This window comes from Nesoenas mayeri, assembly GCF_963082525.1.
Source record: "Nesoenas mayeri genome assembly, chromosome: W".
In the NCBI taxonomy this organism is placed as follows: Eukaryota; Metazoa; Chordata; class Aves; order Columbiformes; family Columbidae; genus Nesoenas; species Nesoenas mayeri.
In genome coordinates, this window is record NC_137553.1 from 15,795,544 (window position 1) to 15,818,154 (window position 22,611).

At 36.6% G+C, this 22,611-nt stretch overlaps 1 protein-coding gene across 2 annotated transcripts in view; it reads left to right on the plus strand.

The window, feature by feature from the left end:
* Positions 1–58: 58 nt before the first annotated feature.
* The window catches only part of LOC308051459 (dymeclin-like), a 44,336-nt gene continuing 21,783 nt past the window's right edge, over positions 59–22,611 (plus strand). For both annotated transcript variants that reach the window (XM_080361897.1, XM_080361896.1), the window contains exons 1-3: positions 59–190; positions 20,053–20,105; positions 20,772–20,865. In XM_080361897.1, the coding sequence (XP_080218023.1) occupies positions 93–190; positions 20,053–20,105; positions 20,772–20,865 (245 nt within the window). In that variant the 5' untranslated portion in view covers positions 59–92. The remainder of the gene's footprint in view (positions 191–20,052; positions 20,106–20,771; positions 20,866–22,611) is intronic.

A 22,611-nucleotide genomic window follows, 5' to 3' on the forward strand; every position in this document is an offset into this window, starting at 1 on the left:
TCCTCCCCTGACCAATCCCTGCCACCTTGTGCGCATGCGCGCCGGGACGTGCTGACGACGTGAAAGGCTAGTAGGTAGTGGTGGTTGTGGAGATGTTGATTGGGTTTTGTCGGGTCCTGGGTCTTCGGTATTGGTCACCTACCTGCCAGTACGGCGGTTTTCGTGCGAGCAGACAGGCGACGCTGACGGGGTAAGCAGTAGTTCCTCCGGGCCCGCCCCTTGGCGGGGGCTGGGGGGCGGCTGAGAGGTGCGGGCGGTGGCGGGGGACCTCTGAGGCTCTGCCAGCTCCCGGTGCTGCGTGGGGAGCTGACACACGCCCTTAAGCGTCCCGGTCGTCCCCTTGTTCCGACATCTGTCGTTGCTCGGCACCATATCGCGATAGGGCATCGTGGCGGCGGGGAGTTCCCGATCTCCTCAGCCGAGTGTTCGCTCCCGGCCCACTGGTACCCGCTGGGACCCTCCGCGTATTCCTTTCCCGGGTCATGGAGTTGTCCCCATTGTTCCTTCATACACGGTCAAAGCCCCAGCGAGCGAGGTTCATACCTCTGTTTCTTGTTTTGTGCTCGTAATGGCAGTTATTAGTAAAAAGACTATAAAATAGTGTATTTTCATTTCTGCTTTTGTGAACGGGATAGTTTTTATAGTGCTCAATTGTTGCATTTGCAATATAATGAGTCTGCTCAGTTTGCCTCTGCTTCCTGGTCGCTATTGCCGATTTGTTTTCATATTCTGAAGGCTCATGCTTAGCAGGACTGGGAAAATATTTAGCTTTTAAAAAGGAATTTGTGTCGTAGTTGCCATCAGGTTTTGTCTTGGATGCCTTCATGCCACATATTGTTTATATATATTTTTCTAAGCTTTTGTGCTAAGCGAAGTGAATTTATGAGGCTATTATCTGATTTCTTTCGTGGCATGTTCTGAGGGATAATGTGCTGGGCTGCGATTATAATAATTCAGGTGTTAGTAGAAGTAAGTAGATTGTTAATGTTTCCTGCACTGAGCGCTTTTTGAGTGCAGGGAAGTGTAAAGAAGCCCCTGGGTGGTTTGGTCAAATTTCCTAATGCATGTGGCTGGGTTGTGTAATCCTCCCTTTTGTCAATTCCCAAGTAAAAACTGTTGAAATTGCTCCAGTTGGAGTGAATTAAAAATGGTTGTTGCTCCTTAGATTGCCAGGAGCTCAAGCAGGCGTTGTTTTACTCTATCCCTGAGCTGTTCTCTGTTTTCACGTCACCGCTGTGTCAGGAGAAACCCATGGATGGTCCTGGGGATGCGGTACCCTGCTCAGCACTCTCACCTGGCTGAAGGAGCCATCAGCTCCTCTTCTTCCAGTCCTGCTTAGTGTTTTGGTGATAAATTCAGTTTAAAAAAAAAAAAGAAAAAAGAAAAAAAAAAAGGCTTATAGCAAATTAATACTAAATTGAGCTGGCTCTGGTGCTTCCAGAAGAAGATTCCAGGATGTTTTTAACATCCTGGTGACTGACAGAAGGTGTTAAAAGAATCCTGTTTGGTGGCTGATGAACTGTTGTTAAAGTGGATGGTTAAACATGATGAAGACATTTCTTCAGAGTGTATTCTCTAGAGTGGAAAGCTTCTTGTACCTTACAGTAATTGTGCACTTTGGTAGGTGTCATTTCATTTGCAGTAGACCCTGGAGAGAGGTGATATAAATAATGATGTGTAGCATAATATAAAATTAGCTGTACATACAAAACATTTAAAGCAGAGACAACTCTTGTACAAATAAGCATAATGCTCAATTGCGGGCAGATGCCAAAATAATTATATAACCTTTGAAATATAGCAATACACACTAATATTTAAAAAAATGCAGGCCTTTTAATGAATATCTAAGCATCTTGCTGAAGCTCATAAGGTATTATTTTTCTTTTTGAAACATCTCTTTGACCATTAGATTAGTTGTATTTATACCTGAGACTGCAATACGGAGAAAATCTTAAATATGTGTAATGGTAATCTTAATACCCCTTCTGTAAAGAGATAAATATACCAAACTAGCAGCTACTTAGATTATTAAATTGTAGTAGGTTTAACATGACTTTTGTTATATCCAACCCAGCTGCCCATTTTAATTACGGCAGTAACTGAGTGAATTACTGTAAATTGATTTTTAGTTAGGTATACTGAGTATAAACAAAAAGGGGGGGGGGAATAAATTCATCAACATTTTCATATTAAGTAAAGTTTCCAACACCGTAATCCATTATAGATTATCAGGTAGTTTGTGTAAAATTGTGCTTTTGAAAATTGTTGCTGTATTTGTGGTTGTGGTAATAAAAGTCTGGTTTTGGCCATGGGAAGAAGATACGGTCAAACCAGTAATACTGGTACCGATATGCAGTATGTTCTTAAGCCGTGAAGTTCAGTCTCAGTATGGGTTGTGTATATTTTGATTAGTCTTTTAAATTTTTTTTAAGCTCCATATTCCATTGATATTCTTGTCAAAAGTTCAATTTGTTCTTCTCATTTTATAGTCCCCCCCCCCCCCCCCCCCCCAATCTTTCTTTCCTGCTATGATAGGATGTATTTCTAAAGCTGATGCTGTCATTCTACTCTCAAATTATTAGGACTGATGCAGTAATTATTTAATGAAATGTTATTAGTGGAATTATGTAGGAGGTCAGAAAAATGCTCTTTAGAGTTTTTGAACCTTCAGGGAGATTTGGCCGCAAGTATCATGTTTTAGTGTGGGAGTGGAACTAGCAGCATTAAAAAAGGACAAAATTAGGGAGATCTTGTGGAATTTATACTAATGAACTAGAGACATGTTTTGTTGCATATGTGGCAATTAAACATAGAATACTTAAATGCTAGAAATGCTTATTGTTTTTATTCTGAGGCAAAAGGTTGGAACAGAAAGAAGGAATGGCATTTTTATGTGAAGCTTTTTTGGATCTTGTCTAACTTTAGAGAAAAGCAGTTTGAGCAAGGTTTTTATTTATTATTTTTTTTTCCCCTATGAGTCGATAATTCTAGTTCAGGACAAGTCTGTGAAGGTGACTTGTAGTTCATCTGAAAAAGCTATTTTGAGCTTAGTAAACATCTCCTTAGTGATCAAATGAATAGATTTGATCACCACAACAGTAACTTGTTGGATAGTGATTACATGTTATTATAAAGAATGAAAGAAAATGTGTGTTGAGATAGTACTGAGAAAATACAGAAGTTGTAAATCTCAGTCTCATTTATAGAATGTAGGTTTTCATTTTTCTGTCACCTGCTTTTCAGAACACTTTATGAAGAATCAGCAAACCGTGGTCTTTAGGGTAAACTGATAAAGAAAAAGGTAGTTTTCTTGTTTAGTCAACAACCAGAGTGTTTGGCCTTGCTCACATCCTATTTCTTCTGCTTGAAATATTCTACCTAACCAAGAAGGTCTTGAAAAATCCCTTCATCACTTGTGAGCAGAACAACTGTCCTGTGGGTGAGATGTCAAGTAAGCAAACTGTGCTCTTCAAAATTAAATTTTTTTTGTTCATCCAGCACAATAAACAGTGGACAAGTCTGATTAAACTATCTTGGGAGCTACCTAAAGACTTTAAGATGCGGCTTTCTTTTTCTTGTATTTAAGTATTGTATGGACCAATTATGTTGCATTTCTTATTAGTGTCCAAAAGTATGTCTGTCCTAAGGTCTTGAACTTTAAGGAAATATATTTTGGTCCCTGGTGAATGGTTAGTGTGCTGTGCTGCTGCAAAAATATATTAAAGGACTGTTGATACGGTGGAGACAGCGGCCATCAGACTTGGTAGAGTCTGAAAAACGATAGAGGAGAAATAGAGAACTTGACCAATATCTAGAACACTATGAAATAAGATATTTGTCCCAGGTTGCGAAGATTAGACCCATTTATGGTCGACCAGGTTCTCTTCAAGAGCACATAGGTTGTATTTTTGACAAAACTCAGCTCGTCTGTTTCTTTCTGCTTTGCACAAAACCTTTTTTTTGTGTTTTTCTTTTTTGATGCTTTTATGTGTTTAAATGCTGTGTTAAAATAAGAGGTGTGGGAAAAGGGAATCAGAGAAAGGAGTGGTGGCCAAATACACGGTAGAAAAGTGGAGGAAAATCGCAAAGCAGTACAGTGAAAAGTAAAATAAGCTGAAACAGTCTTTCTGGTGTAACTCATTAACTTAAAACCAGTAGGAAATGCTTTTAATTTCTAGTTGTGAAAGATGCATTTATTCTATTCTGAAATCTCCCATGCTACTTGGTAATAAGTGACTGGCATGTAAAGAAGAGATAAATTCTTAGTAGTAGTTTGATTGCATTTGATGATTGCCAGGCATTAAGGTATAGCTGAAATATTTTGACTCCTTAACATGCTTTACAAAAAAAGATTATTTCAGTGTTTTTTCTCTTGATTAAAAATGGCAAAAGGTCCTAAATTCTGAGGATTATAAAGATTATTTTTTTTATGAAGATCCCTTTTACGGACATAGATTCTCATTGCTGTACATTTCTCCATTGTTAGTTTTGTTTAGCAAAATTTTACCATTTCAGTTGATAAAACTAAAATCCTTACACTTTCGTACCTTGTTTTAGAGTATATGCGAAGTTTAATGAATGATCTCTTGGTATGAATAAAATATTTGTATAACTGTTTTTTACCTTTGAAGAAAGATCAAATCACTTTTTTGTTGTGTTTTTTTTTTTTTTTTTTTTTTTCTTCCAGCCTCACTAACAGCACCAAAACTTCCCCAAATAGTGCAGTTGAATAAACACTTAATATGTCAGGAAAGCTGCAAACCCATCCTTATTAAGGGAGCTTTTCTTTCTTGATATTTAAGTGTGTGTGTCGGAAAACTAAATTAACTATAATTTGAATTAAAAGCTCTACTTACTGCTTGTTGGCTTATTTTCTGGAGGTGAGCAGAAAGCAGTTGGAGGGTGTGTAGATAAGAGAAATTATAGTTTTGCTGCTGAAATTAAAGATTATTTTTTGGCATATTTTTTTGGTGTGTTTTTTTTTGGCATTTACAGCATGAGTTATCATTTTTATGGTGAGATCTGTTAGTCCTTTTCTGGTACCTTTGGGTATGTGTGGTACCCAACTTGATTTTCTCTTGGAAAATTGGTCTGTATAGACACCATTGGTATTTCTAGCAGCAATTAAAGTTAATGAAAAGATTCTGATTTTTGATCCTTAGACACTCAGATACATTGTGTGGACACTAAAATTAAAATATTGGCACTGAATAATATCTATGGTTACTATATCTTCTGCATTTTCTGTTGCATGAAGAATTGTATGTATTTATTGCAGTAGCCTCATAAATGCAAGGGAAGTTTTATGTTAGGATTTTGTGAGGCATTTTAATGTCTCACAGGTGAAATATGGTCTGAAATGTACAGTTAGTTCTTGGATACAAGTGGGAATTAGCCAAAAACCTCAGTGCAGCAGCTGTGTTAATACTTGAAAAAGCAGAATTACATCTTATATGTTCTCATTTTTACAGCTATATCAGCTGCTTTGCTTGAAAGGAAAACAATGTGCATTTGTTTTAGTTCCTAAAATTGTAAAGGTAACCTAAGTGTTATATGTGGAAATGAAATTTTGTTAGGCTTTCAAATAGCATCACTTCTTAATTTTATTTTCATATGGTTGCGTTAAAGACCTAGCTTAGAGACCAGATCTCAGATGGTGTGGTAAAATTGTCTGCATGACCACCTCATATTCTTAGGCTTTAAAGTACTAATTAAAAAAAAAAATAAATATAATATGTATTATTCAGGTTGTCTGTGGACTCAGCCAGACCATCATGGCAAGAATAGTTTTGGAAGGGGGAGCTGGTTATACTGGATGAATTAGTATAATATTGTGAAAAATGCAGTTGTGATTTGTGCTAAGATGTTTAATGTTTACAGATATAACCAAATGAGGCACGGACTCTGAACTTGGAAAAGGAAAAGGTGGTTAAGTTCTATGTAAAAAGTTATGAAACTTGTTTAGGAAGTTATATTGATAGAGGGAACTAACACTTTAAGGGTTAAGCAACTATATAATAAGGGCCTACTAACAAGCTAACATTTTAAACCACATTATTAATATCTAGTTTAGAGCTGTATGTAACTAATTGTGCTAAAAAAAGCAGGACTTCATTAAATGCTGAGATAAGAAGTTCTACAGCACCAGCTGCAACCTTGAGGAGACAAGATAGCCAAGATTTACAGCAAAAAGGGGGCGCCAGTCTGGTTTCAGTCGGTTTGGTAGCTTGGGTTCCAGCCAGTTCCTCCTAATGAGCCAAAGGTAAAAAGTCCACTGTGACGAAGCTGAAGGAGCCTTCATCCAAAGACCCCTAAAGACCCTTCCTCAAATTCATCAAGTGACACTGCGCAGGCGCAACAGGGGAGGGTCAAGGAGGGGAATATGTAAATGGTTATCTGAGACTCATTTTAATAAAAAGCGGGAAAGGTCATGAATATGTATAGGCGTTTCTGGGGTCATTATGAATATGTAATACCATACTGTATTTAAGCACACTTCTTATTGTTAAAAGTACCCGCGCACCCAGTGCTGTTTTGCTTATGCTCTAATGAACACGTTTTTACGGAACACAAGGAAATGGATTAAATGTTGTTTATCCATAGAAAAAGCGTAAGTTATTTATTTCAATATCAATTAAGTTGAGACCAGTAGGAGATTTAATACTTAATGGAACTATAAGTACTTGTCTAAAATTCTTGAAATAGAAGGTTTAGAGAGCATTGCAAGTTTGGACAGTACACATGTTGTACCTTGAGTTACATTTAGGAGCTCAGACACAACATGTATGTTGCTGAATTGCTTTTAAATTGAAGAGAAAAAATTACATTCTTGTGAACATTGTTAATAATTAATATTAATCTTTTTGAAGGGACAGTAAACTTGGGATATATCTCTACTCCTCGCTCTTTGAGATTGGAATGAGTCCTGATGTGCAGAACAAACTCCCTCGTGGTTGCTCTGGACTAGCTGCTGCTGTGTCCTGCAGCCAAGTTCAGGACTAAACAGATGTTGGGTTTAACAGAGTGTGACACTGTGATTATGTAGGGGTGTTCCCAGCTTACTTAGAGTTTTTGGTAAAGGTAATAATAGTGTTAAACTAAAAGACTTGCTAATAAATTATGTCTAATTATTTTTTTTTTTTAGCAAATAATTAGCTTGATTGCTTTTCAAGAGAAGACAACTTTTTTTTTTTTTAATGAAACCATGCATTTAGTGTATTTCAGAAAAAAAAAATTAGATTTCTTTGGTAATTTACTGCTGGGGTTGGGACTGATGATTTGATGATTTTTTTTTGTTTGTTTGTTTTTTTTTGTTTTGGTTTTTTTGTTGTTTTTTTTTTGTTTTTTAATGAAAAGGGTTTTCTTCTTATTTGGTGTTTCTCGTGGCTCTCCCACTTCATCATGTGAGGAAAGAGAATCTATTGAACAACCTTCTGCTCAGAAGTGACTGAGATTCCCTGGAGTTGCAAGGGGGACTGTTGTGAAAGTCATGGGTAAAAATTTAAAATTTAAAAAAATAGCAATTAATATCATGTTGTGTTTCAAATACTGACTAACGTTTTATGTCTTATAAAAATTTGAACCTCTACTGCCTTAACTAGTGTTAGAGACACAGCGATAATGCCTTTTAAAAGCAATTTGCAAATTTAAGTGGTTACATGTTTTATTGGAGTGATTTTTTTTTTTTTTTTTTTTTTTTCTTCCAGCTAAGGGCAGCTGTTTTGAAAAGAAACATGTCTGCTCTTTAAAAACATGTTTGAAAATGTTTTAAGGTGGTGAGTGGAGAACAGTATCTATCTTGTAAATGTGTTGGAGATCATGGATAACATGTAACCATCAAAGTTAAAGCATTTGGGTTAATCTGTTACCATTGCTAAAACTCTTAAGTCTTGATTTTTTTTTTTTTTTTTTGTGTGTGTTGCTATTATTTTTAAATTATTTTAGACATTTTTCCTGCAGGATATTCAAGAAATCTGAAGAACAGACTTATTTCCTCTGTCGCCTGGAGTTCCTAAGAAATGTTTTTCTGATTTAAAGCTGGGCTTATGGCACTTAAGATTGTAGGAGCTCAAGGTGCTCAGACTGCATCATAAAATCATCACAGAGCACAAAACCAGCACACTTTGAGATAATATAAGTTAATGATGGAAGGAGTTAGAAATAATGTACAACAGGTATAATGAAGCTAAGTATGGTCATCTCTATTAAGTATCAGTAGAACAGAGATTTTTACTTTAGAGGAGTATAGTGAATAGAATATTTTGGGAGAGAAAAAGCCCCTGGGATATAACAGAGAGGAAAAAAAATGTTTATTTGAATGCTCGAAGTTGGCTCACGAATGAGTAGAAGGCAAAGCTCACAAAGTCCATGTATCTACTAATTACTTTACAAGTATTTATCTAGCAATTGGATTCTTTTGATTGATTTTTCTGTTTAATCTCTACCTTTGAAATAAGGTCAATGAATATTAAAGGTAGCGTACTTTAAGTCTCGTGGTTGTTCTGTTGTTTGTGGTGGGTTTTTTTCCTTCCTTTGAGGCAGTAAAATTTATATTCAAGTAAGATGCATTCATTCTGTTCCATGAGTACATATTAAACCAAATTTCTGGTAATCTTCTTAAAATAATTACATTTTATAATCCCTTAATGTTTCTCTACAGAATTCCCTGGCACAAACTTCCATTTTCACTCATAGACCACTTTTAAATTTTTCTTCCTGTCCCCATGACAGAAATGACTTCTGCTAATTCTGTAGACACTATCTTCAGAGCTTTGTGCCAAATGAGACATAAATGAGGTTATGATGATTGTCTCTCTCTTCCCTTTGGTTAGATATAAAGGGGGGGGTGGTAGAAACTGAGCTGCTTTGTAAAAATGAATTCCACAGGTGCACGATGGCAGAACTACAGTGGTGCAGTTATAAAATTTGATATACTGAGTCAGTATAAAGTTTCATCTTGCTGTATTCTGTCTTCTAGAGCAGCTAATAGTGATGGTGGAGGATGGAAAATATCCTGTGTTCTGCTCTCAGTCTGTGCTGGCATTTTGTTGCTTTTGAAATATTTAGGTGCTGTGCATTTGCTGTAAATCTCAAATATAAATTCTTCAGATGGCCATAGTGATGGCTGCAAACATTGCAGCTTTTCATTCTATCCCTTAGTTTCTTTTTAGTAAGTGTTCCTCATTTTTATACTGTTCTTTATTACTATTAACTACTACTAGAATGGTATTTTCTGCAAGCAACTGCTTCTGCAAAGCTGATGAGTCTTAATCGGTACTGGAGTGATTCGTGAAACGGATCTTATATCTTTTTGAAGACCAAGGGAAGAGTTGCTACCAAGTAGTATCTTACATCTCCTAGTATAGCTGTTCCTGTTCTTATTTCTTTTATATAAATATAAACTTTAAAAGCTATTAGTCACAGTTATTTCTTCTCCAAAGATGGAAGATTATTGAAGCTGATGTCCTGGAACGATATAAGATGCTTAGGAGCATCCCTGGCACATAGTTAATAGTATCATGGTATTTTTTTCTTTAATTAAATTGTTTATAAAGGTAAGAAGTGCTGACATGCAGCATGGAGAATTGAAATCTCATCATTCTTGCACAGGTCAAGGACAACACAGCTGGTAATGAAGAGGTTTTGGACAATATCTCTACCAGCTTCTGTGGTGTTGCTTCAAAAAGCAGTTTTTTGATGTATGTATTTTTTAACTTTTCCCTCCTAGAAGGTGGGAGATTTCAAGGTGTAGATCATTGATAACAGGCAGGAATTTGCTCCATGATGGACTCCTTTTCTTGGCAATAGAAATAATTTTCTATCTGCACATATTCACTTGGAAAATATAGTTTTGAATAGCTTGTCAACTGGACACCCCTGTTTAAATTGTGAATTCTTTGCAGTTTTCCCCACTGGTTTCGATACAACTGTGACACTGTTCTTGTTGAGCGTGATTTATGAAAATCCAAGTGAGACAATGACTGAAGTATATAGCACAGTAATTTTTAACTTCCTTGGATGAAGAAGTCATTGTTGAAAGAAAGAAAAATCTTTTAAATGTCTTCCTATGTGCCTGTTTTCTACATTTTGGTAATTGTTCAAGGTGGTGAACTAAAACTACTGATTGCTAATTTAGGCTGTATAGATTCCTTATTAGTACAAAAGACTTAAACTAAAAAAAAAAAAATATTCAAAGAAATGAAAATTTAGAAAGGAATTTGCCAAATAAAGAAGATGGGAGCAAATAGCAGTAGCAGCATCAGTGAGCTTCTAGAAAACGAGTACTTAAAGAAATTAGCAGGAGCGGAACCTATCTCTGAGAATGACCCGTTCTGGAATCAGCTGCTGTCTTTCAGCTTTACCACTCCAACAAACAGGTAAAAGGGTTCTTGTTGAAAAACTAAACCTTGATTGTATATTTATAAGTCTGAAAGCAAATGAGTGGTTTTGTTAATCCTGTTCTAGGTAGCAGAGGAATAAATGCATGTGTAAAATGGACTGTTGTTTCTAATTTTGGAGGCTCTTCCACCACCTCTTCCATTCCTGTGGGTTCCTGTTTTCTTGGGTTTTTTTTGGGAAAGCCTCTGGAGTTGCTCAAGACTCTAACGTGATATTTCCTCTTGACTTACATTGAATTGCACATTTTCCATAACTTAATTTTAGGTTACCTGTTGAGTTTCTTAGTCTTTATGGCTTCCCCCCCCTCCCCCCTTTACATTTTACAAAGAAGCTTGGCATGTGTCCACAAAAATATTTTCTAAATATCTAAAATTCAAGTTCCATGTGTCTTTTCACTCCAGCAAGTGGTGTAGATGTAAACAGAATTAATATTTTTGTGAGGATCCACAGCACATGTCCAGAAATACAGAAAATAAATCCTTGTCCATTGCTAAATTCATTGGCCTATCTATTGATTATCAGTCTTAAAAGAACAGTCTGGTATTACTTAATACTTCTAATTATCACTTAAACTGTTTTTTACAGTTTACAATGTGACCTGATTATCTTCTGTCAGGTGAATGTCTCATTTGACCCCTTTATTATCCTTGCAAAGGATCTGGCTTTTTCACAAAGGATCGTAACAGACTACTTCTAACCACTTGTGTAACAGGTTTAAATAGGCCACAATGCATTACTGCTAAAATTTGGAACACTTTTCACCTTTAATAAATTGGAAATGTGTTTAAGGACTGTTCTGGCCAATTTGATTGCCATCTTTCAATTTTATTTTTTTTTTTTGTTTAAAACAGAGCTCCTGTCAAAATAAATGTTGGTTTTGGTTTTTTTTGGTTTTTTTTTTCAGAAGGTGAAAAACCAGTGCAGATTTGACTGCTCTGAGCTCTCAAGTTTTAAATATAAATCACTGATTGAATGAATAATGGGATACAATTTCTGGTGAGGTATAGTTTACATGTTATGTGACTTAACTCTGTGCTGTGTCTTGTGTGCAGTAGCTTCTGAAAGGCAAAAAAACCCACATTTATTTTCGAAATAATTAGGACCAGATCAGGCAGATCATATCTCCTACTACTGGGAGTAAGTGAATGTTCAGACAACTGGGAGGGGAAAATGTTTCCAGTTTTGTTTTAACGAGGCTTGAGCGTAGGTCAATCTTTAGACAGAAGCAAGGTGCTTTTTTTTTTTTTTTTTCTCTCGTGGATAGGAACTGTTTTTCACCTGTCCAACAGGACACAATTTAGGTTTTTTTCTCAAATAATACTTTTTTTACTTCCTTGAATTTTTGCAAAGATGGGACTGATACGATCCCCAGGTGGAAGGGGGTCCTATTCTCTGGATGCTGCTTCAGATGTACTTTTGTCCTATATATGACAGTACTATAGGGAAAGAAGAGAAAAACATGAAAAGCGAAGGTAGTAGGAGAATATATATGGTTGTAGGAAAACCAACCAACAATAAATAAGACAACAAAAACCAGCGACACGTGGGACATGGTGGGACTGGGGTTGCTTTCAGCGACGCGTTTACCTTGTTGTCATGAAGAAACAAGTATCTGTAAGGAAGGCAGAGGCTACTTGCGATATATTTAAGGGAAATTTGAATCTGTTTGTATAAGTTTGTGGGGTTTTGAACACTTTTCTGTGAGTATTTTCTCTCTGATGAGGAGTAAGCAAGTCATGCTTTGCTTTATAGAAGGTTGTCCGGATTAGCCCAGGTACTGCTGATCGCAGCTGCCAAAGGAAGATCTTTCGGGCTGCCAAACCCAGTTGGATCTTCCAAGGAACAATAGTTCTTTAATCCCCAAAATCAGAAACTCAGGGCCTTGAGAGTTGGTGAATTTACTGGTTTTCTACTCTAAGAAAAATGAGGGCATGATACCATATCTGATCTGATAATGGCATTGCTGTCTGTCTTCATTTCCTTATGCTTCGCTTTTCTCAGCACTTTATACCCTTTATTTCTTTGTTACTGTTTTGATTTTCTCCCATTCCCCTTTCAGTTGGGTTGATCTCTTCTCTGTTTATCTATTTCTCACCTTTCTGGTTTTCTCTCTTTTGCTTTCTCTTCCAATTGTATACGTTAATCTCTCTTTGTGTGGTTCTGTTTATAGTTCTTTATCATTTCTCATTTATGCAGCCACGTCTTCTTTACTTGGTTTATTTTTTCAGTTCATTTTGTCATTGAAATAAATAACTTAGGTTTTTTTCTATGGATCAACAACATTTAATCCAATTCCTTGTATTCCTTAAACACGTGTTCATTAGAGCATAAGCAAAACAGCGCTGGGTGCGCGGGGGATTCGCTCTGCCCAACACGCACACCTTTAAACAATAAGAAGTGTGCTTAAATACAGTAAGGTATTACATATTCATAATGACCCCAGGAATGCCTATACATATTCATAACCTTTCCCCACTTCTGATTAAAATGAGTCTCAGATAACCATTTCCATAGACCCTCCCCTGTTGCACCTGCGCAGTGCCACTTGGTGAATTTGAGGAGGGGTCTTTGGGGGTCTTTGGATGAAGGCTCCTTCAGCTTCATCACAGTGAACTTTTTACCTTTGGCTCATTATGTTGAATTGACTGGGACCCAAGCTGCCAAGTCGATTGAAACCAGACTGGCGCCCCCTTTTGCTGTAAATCTTCGTTATCTTGTCTCCTCAAGTTTACAGCTAGGTGCAGTAAAACTTCTTATCTTGGCATTCAATGGGGTTCTGTTCTTCTTAACATAAAGCTCTAAACTAAGCATTTATTGTGTGGCTAAGCCTTAAAGAGTTAGTTCGTTAGTAGGCACCCATTATATGTTTAGTTAACCCTTAAAATGCTAGTTCCCTCTGTCAATATAACTTCATAAGCAAGTTTCATAACTTTTTACATAGAACTTAACCACCTTTTCCTTTTTCCAGGTTCAAAGCCCGTGCCTCATTTGGTTATATCTGTAAACATTAAGCATCTTAGCACGAATCACAACTGTATTTCTCACATCATCTATTTTAGTGAAGAACACAAGGTAGCTTACAAGGATGAATAAATGCTACTGATTCCAAAGTCGCTGCATCTCTGTCAGCAACACTGATGCAAGATACTTTTGCATTTTTGCTATCCCAGTGTTTATTTTGCTCTGCTCTGGGTTTAACCAGGAAGTAATCTATCTGAAAAACAACATGGCAAAAAGAGAAGTGTTTATTTTTTCAGCCAAGTTAATTCCCTAGAGTGATTTGTGGCTTGGCACTGTAAAACAATTCTGGCACAATGAGGGATTGATTTTTTTATTATTTTTTTTTTTTTAAATTATTTTTTTTTAATTTTGGGGGGTTTGGGGAGCAGAGCAAACTGTTGGGCTAAAAGGTGAGATTGCTGAAACCTGCTGTGTCATCCAAAAACGCATGTGAAAGCATGTGCTGGCTGCTGGGAGTGTGATATTCTGCTTTTCCAGGCTGTTCTTCCTCTCATCATGTTGATTTTCTTCATAGTTAAGCAAGTTTTAAGAGAGAATATAAAGTGGGAGTAATTCTGGTCTGTGCATTTGCAAGTCCTGATTATGAATCAACTGTCAATAATTAGAAATGAGCTGTTGTGAATCCCTGTTCACTGTCCGTGACCAATAGTAACAGCCAGAGCAAGTCTGGAGTATTTGGCAGGTAAAGCCACTTAAACAATTTAGGAGTAGGAGATGAGTAATATATGCATAAATGTAAAAGGGAAAGCTACCAGCAGTTTAGTTTTAGGTTGCTTCATGCTTTGCACTGTAAAAATTGTATTATAATCTCTTCTGCCGTAAAGCAGGTTATGGGTGGCAAGTAGGTAAAATTCTTTTTTTTTTTTTTTTTTTAATATTTTCCTTCATGAATCCTTACTTGTTGCACAGAATGGACTCACGGGAGCTGAATTAAAATCTTAAGTCTGCCACTTGCTACATTTCAAGTGGCTGCCTTATCAATCTGAATACTGTTTGGATATCGGAAAAATAAAATAACAGCTTTTCTGGGTGACTTGTTTAGTTATTGTCATGAACAGGAGCCGTGAGGTTTATTTTGGTGCCTCAGCTCTTGGTTTAGGCAGAATTTTGTGTTTGTCTGGCTCTGCTACGAGTCACTCCCAAAAATGCAATGTCTTCCTTAGGGGCAACATTAGTTACAATTCTTTCCTGATGGAAAACTTAAACTGGACTTAACTAACCCAGAACTTGCTGAAAATCATGTGCTTAATATTTACTGTTCCACTTTGTTCCTTCCCTGGAGTTTTTAATGAGCAGCTGGTTCAAGAATAGTGCACAGGAGCCTTTAATGGAAAGACATAAAACCAAGCAACTTTTATGTTGCTTTAATATGGTACATTTTGAAATTGGTACAATAAATTATATGCAGCTTTTGGTTCTTTTGATATCTTTCCTCTGCCTAGTCCATTTAAGTCAACATTCCCACAGTGTGAATTTACTGAATGGGCTGATTCTTCTGCTTTGTATTCGATGGCAAGCGAAACACCTTTACTTAGAGGAAAAAAACTGTCAGGAAAGCTGTTTTGTGTTTTTTTTGTGGGTGTTTTTTTTTTTTTTCCTGTTCTACTACAATTTTTATCATATTTTTATCTTATTTTTATCATAAGAATAGACACCATGGTGCGAGGATGTTTATAGTTACATTTTATATGCAGAATACTTTTTATTGCCACGTTGAGATATTTTAACTGTTCACTGCCACTTTGAAACCTCTTTTATTGTGATACCTTTCAAATAAAAGCAGATAAAACCATGTTTTTCAAAGATGACTCCTTTCTTTCACTGTCTTTTTTTAATTATGGTTTTGTTGAAGTCTGTGGGACTGATTGTTAGTAAATTTAAAGTAAGGCAACTGAATTTATTTCAGCCACTGTAAAGTAACTCCACTGATTTATTTATTTTTTTTGAATATTTTTTTCTTCTTTTTGGAAGTAATAGGTTTTTACGATATATGCCAGAATAGCTGACCACAAAATCCAGCTTTCTGGTAGTATGAAGCCAGAAATAAAAATCTGCAGTCAATGAAAACTGTGTTGTGTTGTTGTTGTGTGGTGTTTTTTTGGGGTGTTTTTAGCAATAGGCTTCTTAATTTACCTTTCTTCCCCACCTCCTTTACTGAAAAACGATGCTGTCTTACAGAAAACTAACTTGGTGATGAAGAAAAAAACTTGACATGAGATCGATTGTTAAATGATAGAAGAGCAATTTCAGCAAGAAAACCAGAATTTATATTATCTAAATATTGTTTCAGTGTTATGTTCTACTTAGTCAATAATCAATGCCTTTGCATATGATAACTCGTAATTTTTGCTCTTCCTTGTGAAATATAAAAGGACAATTTTGACCTCTTGTATCAAAAGGATAGTGTTTGAGCTTGCAAGTTTAAACTTAATTTTGATTTCTTCTCTCTCCTTCCTAGTACTTACTATGTGATGCAAATATTTCCTGTCTAGGGATGGGTTTGTAGTGACAACTTATATGCAAAATATTCTTATTGCTTGTCTTGTTGAGACATCACAGGGTAATAATCACTGCAAAACCTCTAATGTTTTGATGCCTTTAAAATAAAACATTTTCTGGTAAATATAGTTGGAATATATACTACTTGCCCAAAACCAAATAGTTTAGTTCAGGTAGTGCCAGATGAAATATATCAAAAATAGCGTGATCAGCAGGACAAGGGAAGTGATCCTTCCCCTGTGCTCTGCATTGGTGAGGCCACACCTGGAGTACTGTGTTCAGCTCTGGGCCCCTCAGTTCAGGAAAGATATTGAAGTGCTGGAGCGGGTCCAGAGAAGAGCAACAAGACTGGTGAAGGGACCTGAGCACAAGACCTATGGGGAGAGGCTGAGGGAGCTGGGGTTGTTTAGTCTGGAGAAGAGGAGGCTTAGAGGTGACCTCATCACTCTCTATAACTACCTGAAGGGAAGTTATAGCCAGGTGGGGATTGGTCTCTTCTCCCAGGCAGTCAGCAATAGGACAAGGGGGCATGGGCTTAAACTCTGCCAGGGGAAATTTAGGCTGGATGTTAGAAAGAAATTCTTTACAGAGAGAGTGATCAGGCATTGGAATGACTTCCCAGGGAGGTGGTGGACTCGCCGTCCCTGGAGGTTTTTAAACTGAGATTGGACATGGCACATAGTGCCATGATCTAGTAAATGGACTGAAGTTGGACCAAGGATTGGACTTGATGATCTCTGAGGTCTTTTCCAACCCAGTCGATTCTGTGATATGATTAAATATTAACTCACCCAGGTGACTGTGACCATTATAATACAGATCCGTGGCCTGAAGACTTGTTTGTTACTATATGCACATGAACTATTTTTATATGTTCTGGAAAATATTTTTCTAGAAAATATCATCTTTTCAGAAGCTTCAGTTGTGAAAAAGTGTAATTTCTATTTTCCCAGTTCTTGGTAGATAAAATTGCAGAGTGGAAAATGTGTGGGATGTTTTCCTTTTCTGAAAGGTTGTTCTTGCCTGGATCCTCCCATGGGTACTTTGTTACAATTAAGTGTAATATTGTAAAGAGTCAATTTGCGTTTCAGACTTTTTTTGTCCCAAATAGCGAGCTCCTAAATATGCATCTATATATGTGCATGTGTATACACAACAACATGACAGTCCGTATTCCTCGGGTGAGGGTGTTCAGAGAAAATTGGAACTTTTCTTCAGTAATTAATGAAAAATTGAGGGTTTAGTGTTAGGTTTCCATTCTTCTATTAATTCATTAACCACATGTCACCTCCACAGGCATCGTAGAGCAAAGGCAACACCACAGCTGGTTGTAGCATTTCATTTGTGCCATGTTATGAATCTTGACCCTGACATTTTCTGCCTAGGTGTTAATATAATGTATGTTCTGTCTTCACAAAAAAATACATATCTTTTTTTCATTTCTTTCACTTTTTTCCTGCCCACATTAAGAAATCCACTGCTAAACTTTGCTCCAGGTACCTCCTCACTATACTCTATGAATTCATCCAAGAGAATGTAGCTGTAATATTATTTATAGAGTATAAAATGACTATTTTCAGACTGTGTTTGAGTAGTGTCCTGCTGCATCTCTTCCTCTTTAGGTGTTTCTGTTGTCTTCAGGATGGCAAAATTCAGTTCTTATATGAATGAGGGCGAATGGATTATATTTATTTTTTAAGCATTGGACTTTGTTTTAATAGGAAAAAAATGACTCGTTAAAAGCTTTGTTGAAGATCTGAAGGTTTTGTTTTGATCCTGGCAGTTTGTAGAAATTAGGTAACTGTGGAAATTGTTTGGGGACTTGGTGTGTTTTTTAGTGACTCAAAGGGAATTAAAAAAAAAATGTAAGAATACTGTAGTTTTAAACTTGACTGCTTAGAAATTAGGGGGAAAATGAACCATAATTAAAAGCTGATTGTCCCCATTTATGGTTTAAATCCTGGAGCAATTACAATAATCACTCCAGCTGGATTAATGGAAATCTCCAGTACCTTTGGATAGTGGGAGGTGGGTTACGATGTGTTGGATGCTGATTATTTGATGCCTAAGAACCTTCTAGTCACTTGGTGTCCAACAGAATGTTCACTCTGCCTGCCTGCTTGCAGGAAGGAATAAATCCTGATGAGTAGCAAATTTAGATTTCTTTTATTTTTTTTTTAATGTGAGCGTCCTTGTTTGACATAGACCTGGGAAATTGTGTTGTCTGTAGTTGCTTTATACCATTTATTTTGAATTACTCTGCACGTCTTCAGCACCGAAACAAGAGACCACCTTTGAGACTCAGTTTAATGTTTTTAAAGTATATGTGGAAGTGTAAGTTTGTTCTTTCCAAAACTTATGTTTCAAACTGATTTATAAGGGAGGAAAATGCTGTATCTGATGTTGGAAAAAAAACAATCTGCATTATCTGAAGTTGTCTTAGGATATTCAGCTGTTTCTACTGTCAGGTCACTACACAGCAAATTAGTCTGATATACAGGAAAATTTGCAAGAATCTTAAAATTTAAGTTGTTTGATGTCTCAGTCTTGAAACATTTCCTGTTAAAGTTTTGAAATAATTATTTTTGCTACTGTTTCTACCAGTATCCTTACCTCCTTTTCTAGTTCTCATTGCTTAAACTCAGCTTCCAAGAGCTCAGCTCAACATGGGTTTCCGGCAGTGGAGCTGGTTTAGGGGCTTCCCAAATATCAACACAGTTAATCTCAGACTGATGCAACTGTTTTTAGGGCTGTGCTGTCAACTGGATTACAATTAAATTTAAGAACAAAAAAAGGAGGACTTTTCTTTAGAAGTTCTGTGGCAGAGCTACAGGTAGTTGCCAAGATGGGATTGAGGTGTTTAATCTCTGTTTTTATATAAATCAGGTTACTCATTGGAAAACTTAATGCTTACAAAGCAACGGTGACTTTGGCAATCTAATGATGGCAGTATTACATTTTGCAATATTTTTATAGAAGATGAGTGCTTGAACGGAGGCCAGACCACTGACTTTTTAGGCTGAGTTACTGTTCGGGTTTCATTATGTTGCTACTTTCCTATTTATTCTGAGTATGGCAGTTTTTATACCTTAAATTATAAGGATGTAGCTGCATTAACTCTGAAATTGTTCAGTCTGTATTGCATACTATGTTTTATCTGCAAGCATTGAGCTGTTTGGGGTTTTTTAAATTATTTTTTTGGGTGTGTTTGTTTTTTGTTTTGTTTTTTTGACTGACTTAATTTGGGTAATTTCAGAATGACAGCTGTTATTAATATTATTAATAATTTGGTCTGTATAGAAACTGTACAATCTTCTTTGATATCCTGAACAGTAGGGCCTGTAGCAACAGGACAAGGGGTGATGGTTTTGAACTGAAAAGGGGGAGATTCAAATTAGATATAAGCAAGAAATTGTTTACGATGAGGGTGTCGAAACACTGGAACAGGTTGCCCTTTAGTTCTTAATATTGGGACACCTTCATGTTGCTTAATGTGTCCACAATATCTGATAATTATTTGTCTTTTCCCTGTCTATTAAGGACAAATATTCTTTCTGTGTATTCTTCTGTTTTACTTTCAAGGATCGGTTACTCTGTAGTGGTAGGTCTGTAGTAAGAAGAGTATATAAATGTCTGTTTGTTTGTTTGTTACAGCTGATGTTTACTTTCAGTGGCTGTTGGCAGGTTTTGCTGTAGTGCTTTATTATTCTTACCAGCTGATGGTTTTCACTGGGGAATACCAGCAGGCAATTATGAAGTTATGAAAAACTTGGTGTATCTGATGTGATCGTTGCATTAATATAATAACATTAAAGGAAAGTGATGCTCAGCTTAAGGTTAAATGTCAGGTTGAAGATTCTTTAATTTATGCTTTTAAAAAATATGTTATTTCATATGATAGTTCTTCTCTGTTTGACCAGAGAGGTGGTGGAGTCTTTGTCCTTGGAGATATACAAAAGTCGCCTGGATGTGGTTCTGGGTGGCCCTGCTTGAGCAGAGAGCTTGGACAAGATGATCTCCAGAGGTTCCCTCTCACCTCAACTCATCGATGTAAACCAAATAATGAACTGGTGAAATTAAGTGTTTCATAGAAATATTGTGATGATTTTTTTTTTTTTCTTCCTCCCCTAGTGCTGACTTGAAGCTGTTGGAAGAAGCTACCATCTCAGTCTGCCAGTCTTTAGGTGATAAATTGTGACAAATTAACTTTTTTTTCCATGTGCTTTATCAGAAAAATTAACAAATAGTATTCATGTGCACACCCATGTCTCTAGGATACTGAACTCTACCTGTATGTGTTCCGCTAGTAAGATTAAAGTAAAGAGTGAGCTTATATATATCCCAAATTTTTAGAAACTTCTATAGTCAGCTATTTTGTAGAACTTGAAAGACTGAAAAGTTTAAAAGAAATAACTTCATCCCTACTACCTCTTTTTTTCCATCTACCCTCTAAGCTGATCAATAAGGGGAAAAAATTTATCAGAGGGCAAAAGGAATAAAATATAAATTTGATCAATGATCTTTGAAGAAGGGAAAAGCTGGTTGTGAAAACCTGCCCAATTTTCTGCCAGGAGACTATTGTGCTATAGAGAAGTCTTGGAAAGGAAGCAGCATAAGCTCCACATTTGGGATATTTGAAATTTAGGATGAAAAATATGTTTGGAGACCTGTTATGGAATAGTAAAGCATGTCCTGGAGAATCTTGAAAGAAGAACAACAGCTGTACAGAAAAACAGATGATGTAGAAATATTTAAGATGTTGAAATTTTGTTTCATTCTATATAATATTTGAACTAAATAATGTCAACTTATGTGTGCTATGTAATCGTATATTATTTTTCCTCATCTAGTTGAGAAAAATCCTCAAACAGGAAACCTTGGGTCATTGATTAAAGTCTTTCTTTCTAGAACCAAAGAGTTAAAAATCTCAGCAGAATGTCAGAAGTAAGTACCTGGAAAAAAGCTTTTAAATGTTCCTTTTGCTGCTTACTCTTGAGTTTTTCATTTTTGCTAGCTAACGCACAGACCAAAACTTAAAATTTTCTTAAATCATTGTTTGAAATAGAACAAGTATTTAGTACTTTTTCAAGCACAGAAGGTTAAGTGTAATAGGTAAATATATTGATGGGGAAAAATATGCATTTTTGTTCATCTTATGTGTTACATAAACACATTTATCATACAAATGGTGTAACTCCTGGTTACTACTGGTTTAGAGCTGTTTAAAAATCACCTGACCTTTTTAGCTAAATCTAATTGTACGAACTGTGGCGATGAGGAACAAGTCATACAGATGCAGACAGAGACACACAGGCACGGAGTTCTTGTTAGCAGCGAGAGCTGAGCTCTCCTTTATTAACAGTTCTCAATTTATAGGTTTACAGATATAGAGCTCGATCAAGAGGTTAGATAGTTTTTAAAAAATATGTTATTTTAAACGCACCACACATGTTGTGACTGTTTCCAGTCACATTCCCATGCATATCTTGTGGGTGGCATTCTGACCCACTCATTCACACGCCCAGGCCCAACATTCACACATCATACATATGGGGGCAGTTTCCCAACCTGAGATATCATTCTCACTGGCCTGGCCTATCACTCCTTACACTCATAAAAAACCATACTTCTGTATAACCTGTCCAAGGCTATTTAGCTGGAACCGCATATCCTGCCATTCCCACATATCCCCCTTTTTTTGTTTTGAACATTTGGTTCACAGTGAGTGCAGCAAGGACCCTGGTTTTATTCTTCTTTACATTCAGTATAATTTTCCAGATGATTCAGAGAACTACAAGGAAAAAATATTACACAAGCACATCCAATTCCCACAAGAACCCATATATGCAGATTGAGGCCTGAAAACCATGGTTTATGCTATTAGAAAATGTCATCCATTATATCTTGCAGTGTTAATTCTTGCAAATCATGCAGTTGTTTTTGCAGGGCACTGGTGAAATCCTGAATCAGGCCTTGTATACTAGCTGAAAATGTTCTCTGCAGAAGTTGTTTCACTTGATTTCACTCATAAACACTATGATTCAATTTCAGTGGTGTTACATATAAATTATTTTGAATATATTCCCAGTCGCAATGCTGGTAGCCAAAGTGTTCTGTCCATCTCCTATCCACAACAGAGCTGCTTTGCATATATTTGTCCAGGGGTGTGAAGAGTTGTTGAATTTTATTCTTCCCCTTAGGTGACTGCTCTCCAGTCTCAGCAGAAACTGTCTTTACAGAAAGAAGTTTGACTCCTCCTTTATCTTTGTCACGGAGGTACTTGAAAGTCAGTTTTAGGTGGACAACAAGTTCCAAAACAGACTTAATTCTAGCTGGAAATGCGTAGCCAGTAAACTGACTAGAAACAGGGTTTATACAATTATTTAGAACTACAGCAACATCAGTTGAGAAGATTATTTGAGTACAACAAAAGAAGAATAATGAGGATCCACAATGTGCATGTAGTCACTCACAAGAAGCAAAACTAGAGGCTTGTTACTTCAGGGTACTCACAATAAATAATCATTTGCCTGAGGTAGGCGAGGGGTCATTTAAGGACCTCTCACCCAAATGAAGAGGTGAGGCATTCTCAATCCCAGGAATTCTCCTTAGACAGTGTTCCAGTCTAAGGAAAGGGCTCCAGTTCACAGACCTGCAGCTCCAGGAAGACCATTCAAAAGGTGTCTTCAG